The sequence below is a fragment of the Camelus bactrianus genome, chromosome 20 (assembly GCF_048773025.1).
Source record: "Camelus bactrianus isolate YW-2024 breed Bactrian camel chromosome 20, ASM4877302v1, whole genome shotgun sequence".
NCBI lineage: Eukaryota > Metazoa > Chordata > Mammalia > Artiodactyla > Camelidae > Camelus > Camelus bactrianus.
Window position 1 is genome coordinate 4,716,786 of NC_133558.1, and position 10,395 is coordinate 4,727,180.

General features: G+C 52.8%; 1 protein-coding gene across 1 annotated transcript in view; it reads left to right on the forward strand.

Annotated features, from left to right (window-relative positions):
- The window catches only part of BMP6 (bone morphogenetic protein 6), a 132,046-nt gene extending 122,553 nt beyond the window's left edge, over positions 1–9,493 (forward strand). Inside the window, exons 5-7 of the mRNA XM_010945739.3 lie at positions 6,916–6,992; positions 7,803–7,913; positions 8,002–9,493. Of these exons, the coding sequence (XP_010944041.3) occupies positions 6,916–6,992; positions 7,803–7,913; positions 8,002–8,151 (338 nt within the window). The 3' untranslated portion in view covers positions 8,152–9,493. The remainder of the gene's footprint in view (positions 1–6,915; positions 6,993–7,802; positions 7,914–8,001) is intronic.
- The last annotated feature ends 902 nt before the right edge of the window (positions 9,494–10,395 follow it).

Sequence of the window (10,395 nt, forward strand, 5' to 3'; positions counted from 1 at the left end):
TAACGAACTGTGGTCATTAGCGTACTGAGACCTCAGACTTGAAGGCAGCTCTGGAAATGTTGATTGCTTTTTAAAATGAAAATTTGACTTGATTTATTCAATATCCCCTCCCCCACCAGCACACATATCAAGTTGTTCTTGTTTTTTTGTTTGTTTTTAATTGGGAAAACATGTCCTCTCTGATTTTGGGTTTAGTGGTATCACTGCATAAATCTCTTCCCAGTCCCTTTCAACATTTTTTTTTCAATTTGATGAGTTCAAACTAAATATGAGTATTGAAGTTGATCTAATTTGCAGTAAGAGGCAAGCCTGTCTGCTTTGTCTGGGTCTTGCCACCCTCCCATCCGCCACCTCCCAAGCCTGAACTTTCAAACGCATTTTGCTCCTTTCAGCGGCACTAAAGCAAAGGGTTCGTACCAAATGCCCCTGGACCACCTATTTGAAGTCCGAGACCCCCAGGAAAGTATTACTACGGAGGGCCTCCTTCCCTCTCACCGTCTGCAAAGACGCTCTCAAGCTGGTCCGAGAAATTGCTCGTGTGAGGCCCGCTGAAGTCCTACTCTATGTATTTGGCTCTTTCCTCCTTGCTTATCTGCGCCATTGATGGGAACAGACGTGCCAAGGAGATTGTTCTTGGATCAGGGATTTCCAGAAAGACGGCCGGCTACCCAGAGGCCCTGACCGACCGCTTTGTGCTTTCTCTGTGGGCTGTCGTGGGGCCCGATGCTGCTGAGACAGAAAGCTGTGGCCTCCGGTGTGACGCCAGGCAGGACTTGCCCCTTGGAAATCTTTCGGGAGGTTGCAGGAAGAGATTGCTTGGCCTCTGCTGCCCTCCTTCTGCCACAGAGCACTCCCGGGGAGTTCATGTTTCTCCACGGAAACAACACCCTGCAGGAGAAGCCCACCAGAGACTGTCCTGCATCTGGGTTAAGAATTTCATGTAATCCATCAAATTGCCTGTCATCAGGGTGACAGGTGGCAGGGAACTATGTGGCTATTTTGAGAACTGAGCTGCAGATGCGGGAGACGGCAGGACCAGTCCACAGCGAGGGAAAGGCCAAGAGCCCGTCCGCCTCCTCCCCATTGCCCACTAAAATCCACTCTTCTGTCTGCCCGTGGCCTTCAAGCTGGACTTTCCAAACACATGCACCAAACAATGGGTTTAATCCAAAGTCTCCCTGGATGGGTTTCGCTTGTCCTTGCTTCTCTGCCACTGTCTGCTCCAAGGCCGTGATGGATGTGGGCTGCGTGGTACTTCTCCAGGGAGCTAGCATACCGACGGACAGCATCGTTCATCGTTTTCACACATGTTGTATTAGTCCTGGTCCAAGCCGTGCTACGCAGCCCACGGGGATTCCTGGGACCCTGGCAGTTCATCTCGGCCTCCACGGCGGCCAGCCCGCTGCTCCCAGAGAACTCACTGGGTGGTCTCTTTCCACCTGCTACATCCCATCCTCTTTCCTAGCATCTTTCTTTTGAGGGCCACGATTTTGTCCCCAGGGAAACTCTGATACCGCCTGGCCAGCCCATTGCACGGGTTATGAACAGAGGGCCTTGAGGGATGGTTCCCTGTGGCGATGCTAGGTAATTGACGCGGCTAATTTTCCAGGGTCTTTCCAAGACATCTCTGGGGTAGCGGCAGCTAACGTGACTTCAGTTCAGCTGGTGAGTCAGCTTTTCTGCCATGTCCACCAGCTGGCTGCCAACACTGTGACTTAGAATTGCTCTTTGTTTTGACAGGTGGATAGTTTTGAAACATGTCCTGCCACCTTTAACAATTCACATAAAATTGGATTATTACGTGACCTGGGCCCCTTCCACCCCTGACGCTTCTGTTGCCATCGCTCAGCTCTGCCGACTGTCAGCGAACCAGCACCTTCTCAAGGCCCCCTCTGTCCTTTGCAATGAGATCTTTGATTCAGTTGCTACCTGTGAGCATCTCTTTGAGTAAATGCTCCTTCCATCTCTCTCCGACACACCCAAATCTTGAAGGATCCCGGGAGAAGGTGTGGCTCTGGCTCATGGAAACACTCTTGACCGTCTTGTTCATAGTGCACACCTTCTTTTCCTTGAATTCTCCAGTCGGGACCATTCAGTACGTTTCCAGAGTAAGAAACGTAACCAGAATTCATCAGTTTAAAAACAATGGTGTAGGTACCTTATTAAGACCCTGACATCTTTTGCTGTAGATTTCAGGGAATGTCAGTCCACAGACGAGGGGGTCTCATCCTTACAGGTCCGTGTTTGCTTGGCCTGTTAACTCCTGGCAGGTGTCCCCTCTAGTTCGTCATCTGCTTCCGTGGGTTAGAGTGTCCAAGATGAGAGGGGCAGACCCCTGCCATGGACATCCAATGCTTGGGAAGAATGGACGTGGGTCAGGGCTGTGAATTAGCTGTTTGTAGGCCTTCAAAGGCTTTGGGAATTTTAATTTGTCACTTTGATCTTGAATTAAAATTTTAGGGCTGGCAGCTTGGCTTCCAGATGTCTCAGTCAAGAGGTAGAGGCTTGTCCAAGGCTCCCTAAGTGAAATCAGGACTTTACTCTCCATCTGGGGAGGACAGACAATGGCATTAGTGATTTGAAAGTTAGCATCCTTTCCGACTCCATATTCATAACACTTGATGCTCTCTTGCCATCAAGCTCCGTCAGGATCAAGGAGTGAAGCCAAGTGGAACTTTCTGCCCCATCCCTAGGTTCACCCTTATGAATGTGCTAATGGCCAGTAATGCTGAGTAACAAAGAGGCAAAAGAAGACCGCTGAATAATTCACCAGCTACTGCCAACTCCCGATGGGGCGCTGGGGGCCGGGGGATAGAGCTGCAGGGAGACAGAGAGGCACAGGGAGTCATAGGGCTCAGTCTTTAAGGGAAGCCTCCATCAGTTTTCAAGATACTCAGCTCCATATTCTTTTATAATCAAGACAAAGGCCGAGAAGAGATGAGAGCCCCACCCAGATTCAATGGCGCCTTAGGAGATCTTGAAATCCTGGAGTGACAGAACAGTTGTCAACAAAATCGAGACTCTGAAAACCAAGCTCTTGCCCCCTGCCCCCTCAGCACTCTGAGATTACTGGCACCAGAAATCACAATCCCAGTGTGGTCCCCTGGGGGCCCCAGCATCAGCGGCATGAGGAGCAGGAGCCTCCAGCCAGTGATCGATGGCCGAGATGATTCTGTGGGGTAACTGGGAACCAGAGGTAGTTTTGGGTGAGACACAGGCGGAGCAGGCTGGAGATACGGGAAGAGTGGCCGGACCAGTGCGGACAGAGGTGCCATTTTCACAGCTGCTCTTTGAACTTGCCCTTGTCATCCTAGGAGGGAAGGGAAATGAGAGCTATGAACTGTTCCCTCTCAAAAACAAGTTCCCTCTGGGCAGACACTGTAGCCTGAGCTGAGAAGAGCTGGGCCAGGCGGACGGCATGCTCTGTTCCCAGCTCCCGCTGCTCTAGTGTTTTCCTGGCCGAGCTTGGGGCCTGCAGCTGGTGCGGCCTGCGGAGTGGGGTCAGCCCCTCTGCGGAAGCCCTGGCCGGGGGCAGCCACCTGCCTGCTCCTCTCACTCCTCCTCTGTCACCTGGTCTCTAGGATGCCCTGACTCTCTTTTCTGCCTCTTCCTCTGCCCACATCTTCCCTCTGTTTCTCCCTTCTCCTCTACTGGGGCTGGAAAGGGCCCCAGGCGGGCTGTCCTGACCCCTGGGACCTGGCTGGGCTGGGCTGGGCTAGGCTGCTGGGACTCAGGTGCGGTGCCTCCCTGGTGCTCCCAGGGGGCTGCCTGGCCTGACTCCAGCGTGATGGGGACCCTCCCTGTGCATGGCCTGCTCTGCAAGTCAGGATCCCTGCTACGCCTTCTCTTTCCACCCAGGCCCCACTCCCCTGAGAAGCTCCCGGCCTTGGCAAAGCATTGAAGAGCACAGGCGAATAAAGAACACGCTCTGGGCCCAGCAGCCTGGCCCTCCTTCCCCAGATCTCTGCTCGTCTCTTCTAGGACAGAGCAGTGGATGATCTTGCCGAGGGACCTTCATTTAGGGAGCAAACGGGCAGGTCTGTCTTTACAGTTGCTTGGATCTTTAAAAAATTCTCCCCTTCCCCCGAGTGGCCTCTGATCTTCTGGAGTGATGGCCCCTGGGGGACCGCACACCCTGAGATGAAACCAACTTAAATCTCCATTCAAAACCCGTGTTCAAATGTTTATGATACTCATTTGGAAAAGAGAGGCAGGATTGGGTTTTTTTTTTTTTTAAAAACCAAGCGTATCTGAAGGTTTCTTTACCGAAGGAGGTTATAAAAGTGGGGGGTGGAGAGCGGTGCTGAAAAGGCGATTCACATCCTTGTGACGTATTTGCAGCTTGAAAATCTATGGTGAGGGGATGTTCTCTCCTGTCGAGGAGCAGAGTAGGGAGCTACCTCCTTTTGATTGTGGAAGAAATTAGTCCTGGGGGCTTTTCTGATTGTTAGATTTTGTTACCTGGTGACTTAACAGTTTTTTTGCCCAAACCCAGCTGGTCTGGCTGGGCCAGAATCCCAGCCAGGTTGCTGGGCACTTGCCTGCCTTCCACTCTTAGGCCAGAGAATTGTTTGGAATGATTGGAGAGCCAGATGTCACTTTCTGTGTTCAGCTTTGAAAAAGCCAGATCCCTTGAAAATGCCTCTCGGGACCAAGACTATGAGCCGTCATCACATCTGCGTCCCAAGTGATGCCCAGGGAGTCCTCGTGTCCTGAGACAGGCTCTGTGTGGCTGGGGGAGGTGCTGTCCCCTGCGTGTGAGCCTCATTCTAAAGGGTGGTGCCATGAGTCTTAGTGTCTGCAGATCCAGCTGGGCCACAGTGGACCCGGCCCAGCGATTCTGATTTGTGAGTCTGGGGTGGGCCTCAGACTCCCCGGTGATGCTCGTGATCCAGGCATGGGCAGCCTGTGCAGCAGCCCGAGGACCTTGCCCCTTGGGGATGGTTTGTCAGCCTTGAGTCTGTTGCTCCGGTTGGTGTGTGTGTGTATGCACGTGTGTGCGTGGGTGTGTGTGCATGTGTATGCGTGTCTCCAGCTCTTGGACTACTTTTCTCTGCCCTGCCCTTGACTGGTGAACCCGCGTGGGCAAAGCTATGTTGCTTTCCTTTATCCCACTTAAGTAGATAGGGTCCCATCAAATTTATTTTTATTAGAATTAACTGGATTTTGCATTTGCAAATGATACTGACCAAATTTGCATCATTTAACTTTTGTGAAGTTCTTTATCTGCGCATGGAGCCAACATGCTGACAGTTACTGCTTCACTTTTTGAATATGCATCAAACAACTCAGAAATGAAAATAAGCAGTTAATTCAACAAAGCATTGAATGGTCTAAGTGAAACGTCATGGTACGTGGACTGGTAATATAATCTCACCTTTCACAGCTGCATGTGTTAAATTGTCAATTTTAGGTCCCATTACATTTAACTGCATAGGTTTTCACTGGCACCATGCAAACCATTCATCTAAACAGATATCAAAGGATGGGGCGGGGGGGATGCTTTTCTGCAATATGTCAATCCCCCAAAACCAGATCAAACCACATGTGGCCCTGTCAGTCCACTGCAGAGCCCTGGGTCCCAACAGCCACTGAGCAGCAGACCCAGTGTTCAGAGGACAACTGACCTTTGCAAATACTTGCCCATCCTTTGCCAGCACTCCACGTGGACTTATAAGGAGACTTAAGTGCGGCCTGAAGTGTCTGTAGGAAGAAAAACAGGAGAGCCAGTTCCTCCCTTTCCTCGCTTTAGCCCCGATCTTGACTCAGCGACAGGTGTGCCCGTGTCTAGCTCTGAAAGCAATAGCTGTCCCTGCAGAGTGAGTTCCCTGTGGAGCAGAGGGAGGGTCCTATCGGCAGGTTCACAGACACGTGGACTGTTGGTGGAGGTGGCCACGGCGGCTTGGCTCCATCAGCAGAAAGAGGAACTGTCCCTGCCTGCGCTCCGACACCAACCAGGGGGCCCCCCAGTCTGCTTCAGTCCTGACACTCACCGCCTGGGGTTAGCATGGACGCCACAAGGTCAAGGGCCCAGCCCCCAACAGGGCTGCCACGGCCCTCCCTTCAGATGCCACCTGCGGTTCTGACTTGGTTACACTTTCAGGGGTTCCCACAGCTCCCCCTCCTCTGGTCTGACAGTTCACTGAAACAACTGGTAGAATGCAGGAAAGCAGTGTGATGATAAAGGATGCAGGGGAGGGAGGTGTGGGACACACAGCTTCCGCATCCTCTCCTCCTAGATTCTGGCAGGCATTCTCCTGGCGTGAGGATGTGCCCACCAACCCCCAGTTAATTCAGCCAGGCTAGGGGGTCCTGGGTCACACAGAGTGGGTGTGTGCCCATCAGCAGGTGCTCGCGGGGCACTGCTGTCCCAGGTCGCGGCTTTAGTGCAGGTCACAGGGCAGGGAGCAGCACTGGGGAGCAGGGCCTGCTCCCCTGTGCTCCCTTCAGGATGCCTTTCCAGCCTGGCAGCTGCCTTAAAAGCCCCTGCAGCCTCAGGACTCTCCCTGTTTGAAACAGAGCAGGTCCTGCCTGGTGCAGTCGTCTTTAATGTGAATACGGTGTCTTCCAAGTCAGGGCCCAGGGGTGCTTGGGGCATCTTGGGCCACACCTACCCCCGTAGGCCTCACACACGACTCGGGATCACAACATCTGTTGCTGAAAAGGAGTCCCTTCAAGTCAGCCATTCCGTGTCATGGGCCAGGGTGGCCCCAGAGAGGACAAGACAGGGTGTGTCAAACACCCAGGCAGTTGGGAGTCTGCAGAGCTGTCAGGGACCCAGGCTGTGCCTAGCAGGGGCCCAGTGCCGGGCTCCCCTGAGCCCGGTACTGGGCCTGGCCCGTGGCAAACAGTCCAGGGAAGCTTGTAAATGAAGGGATAAAGGAGTTAATGGGTGCCTCTTCCGATCTCCCACAGATTACAACAGCAGCGAACTCAAAACAGCCTGCCGGAAGCATGAGCTCTATGTGAGCTTCCAGGACCTAGGATGGCAGGTGAGTTCTCTGACAGCAAGGGGGACGAAGGCCCTTCTTCTGCGGTCTCTTCTCTTCTTAATGGCAGCAGCCGCCATCAAAGACCTTGAGCTTTAGGACCGAGAAGGTTCCTTCTGTGAAGGTATTAGGAGCCCTCCTGGATGCCTGGCTCTGGGAGGGAGGTGGTGGAAGGCCCGCCCACGAGTGCCAGAACCCCCACCCCTTCCCCCGGCACCTTCCCGGGGAGCCCAGGCTGGGCTCCAAGCGCTGCATCTCTGCAGATCACGAGCCCATTTCCCAGTATGCTTCCCTCGCTCGTTCAAGGTCCACAGGGCATTTAAACAGATGCCCACTGTGTTTTGAGAAAGGGCTGGAAATACTGATCTAATAGTTAACTTCTCCAAGGGCCAGACTTCGGCTCACCCGACCTGGAAGAGCACAGATATTTTGTCCTAACACCTGAGAGCCTTCACGAGTTTAGAAGAGGCCAAATCCAGGTGCCAAGTGGTAGAAGAGTTCCCTGTGCAGGTGGCATTGGGATGACAGAGGTGCCTGGAGAGGCTCCTTTGGTCCAAGCACATGGAGCCAGCCTCCTGCGGGCCCCCAGGCCTCGGCAGGCGAGGAGCAGATCAGGACCGCAAGGGCTCCTGAGTCAGACTGACTGGGTTCACACCCTAGCTTTGCCCTTGAATGTGCCCTTGACCTCCTGGGTCTGTCCCCTTCCCTGTCCACTGTGAGAGATGCCTGCTCCCAGGGTTACTGAAAGCAGGATGATGCAAAGAGTTTATGTGAACCACCCTTTTCTGTTGCTTCCTTTTGCTTTAAATCAAGGACTGGATCATTGCGCCCAAGGGCTACGCTGCCAATTACTGTGATGGAGAATGTTCCTTCCCCCTCAACGCGCACATGAACGCAACCAACCACGCCATCGTGCAGACCTTGGTGAGCACTGTTTTCACGGCACAGGGAGCAGTGAGCCCAGACCAGGTTTAGTTTCTAATGACGCCCTTCCCTCCTGTTTTCGGAACAGGTTCACCTTATGAATCCTGAGTATGTCCCCAAACCGTGCTGTGCACCAACAAAACTGAACGCCATCTCGGTTCTTTACTTTGATGACAACTCCAATGTCATCCTGAAAAAATACAGGAATATGGTCGTGAGGGCTTGTGGATGCCACTAACTTGAAGCTAGTTGCTGGGGACACGCAGACGGCCTTGGACTCCTGGATGACATCTGCCTTAAAAATCACGCCGGGCAAGACTCTGAAACCAGCTGGTGCTGGCTGGCGCCTTCCTGCCCCAGGAAGGTCTTAAAGGACCTTGTTCAGAATTTGCTCACATAGGAAAATATCGTGGGTCGTGGTGGTTCTGTAGGAAGCTGAGCTTAAAGGTCTGAAGGATGAAATTGGGTCATGGCAGAAACAGAACTTTGAAGGGTTCCCCTCTGCCCCTCAAAACCCACCAAAATTAGTGTTCGCTTTAGATCAAGCTCCTTGTGGTGTTAGTGAGTAAACAGGGAAAACCATCTTAAAAAAGCAAAAGGATTCTTGGCTCAAGTATCAGCGGGTTCGGTCGTTCGTCAGCTCACGGGACTGGGGAAGATGCCCGTCTTCAGACCTCATTCCCGGGGAGGTGGGGCTCACGCGGGCTCGGGGCCGAGGTGGGAGCCGGGCCACGTACAAGTGCCTTTAGTCTCGGTCGTGCTGTTACGTGTTTGTCGGTGTGAAAAGATACTTCTTTCAGTCCAACCACGTTATTTCCACAGCCCTGTCCGCCCCTGCCCCCCCCCCACCCCCCGTGCTGATTTCTTTCACTAGGACCAAAAAGAGAGACTAGAGTGATCACTCTGAGTGGAGGCTCCGGGCACAAGAAGCCGTGTTAAAGCCATCGCTGTAACCGTGTCGCACACGAGCGCCGCTCTGCACCTCCGCCCTTGGGGTCGGCTCTTTGAAAAGCACCTTTACTTCGGGATTGTCCGCTCTCATCTGTCCGTGAAATGGTTCTTGGCCCTTGTACGGCGTCCTGGGTCGCAGGCGTCGCCCGACAGAGGGCACCCAGCCCCCAGGAACAGCTTCGGACAGGCGAGCTGTTTAGGACCCGAAATCACAGTTTTCTCCCGTAGAAAGTCAGACTCAGATCTCACTTTGGGAGATTTTTCAAACGTCTCTTTCACGATCATGTACTGGGAAACCAATTTCATACTAAACTGATTAAACCTTACATGTATGCTCTATAGCTACCTTTACAGCTTTTCTGTAAATATCAACTATAATTTATTGTCTGTTTGATAACTGTTTGCTGTAACATTTAAGGAAAGGGCAGACCATTTTTTTAAAAAAAAATTTTATTTAGAAAGTATCATAGTGTAAACAAATTGTACCACTTTGATTTTCTTTGAAAACAGGATTTATGATGCAAGCGGAAGCCACTCAGATTGTGCTTCTCCAGAAAGTTGGGTTTTTTTTCCTTTAAAAGAACATCTGTGAACCATACATGATTAATAAAGATTTCCTTTAAGGCAGAGGCTGGCCGAGGTCCTGCTGTGCTCGTCTGCCACAGACAGCAGACATGGTCTGTCTCCTAAGGGTCGCACCACCAGTTATTTTGTGCTGGTGACCACATCCCCTGAGCACGGCCGCTGGGCATGGTGGGGTGTTACGAGAAGTAACTTGATGGCAAAGGACGGACAGGTACAGACCTTAAGGGAGCCTAGTTCTGTAGCTGCGGACTTCCAAGGGTGATGGTAAAAATGCTTCCTAACCAGGGTAGCGTGAACCACTGGGACGCTAGCATCAGTGGTGACGTGGCCTGCTTCACCCTGACATGGCCTTCCCTCCGTTTGTCTTTGGTCCTGGGGTCAAGTTAATCCCACTCTTCATATGGCAGGAGGCTGACCTCGAAGGCAGAGTACAGGCCACTGCCTCTAAAGGGACCGCTGAGGGCCGAACCGGAAACCCCTCCTAGCTAGGGCCAAGGAGCGGGGCTGCGGGCTTTCCTTAGACCCTGACACCCAGGACCTGGGGAAGCTCGTCTGGTCCTCATGCCCCAGGCGGCAAATACAACCAGAATCTTCCCAGGAGCTAACAGGAGAGGCCGTGTGGAAACTTCTAAACTTCCAGGGGAAGACATCAAATCTGAAAGTTCGCATGGACTGGCTTCATGTTAACTAACGAAGCCTTTCACTCCTGAGAGACAGCAGTATCCCTTGAGCAGGAGTGAGTGGTCAAGTATCCACACACGCCTGGGACCGTGGCGTCGGCACGGTCTTACTCGGGCACGTGGCCCGAGGACCACTGCTTTCCCGACGGCGAACCTCTCTCCATAAGAGAGCTTTCCCCGTAAGCGAGCAGCCACAGAAACAAAGCCCAGGCGGGGCTGCGAAGGCGGCTCTCCCGGGGGTGGGGCTGGTTTTTCACCTCTGCTCC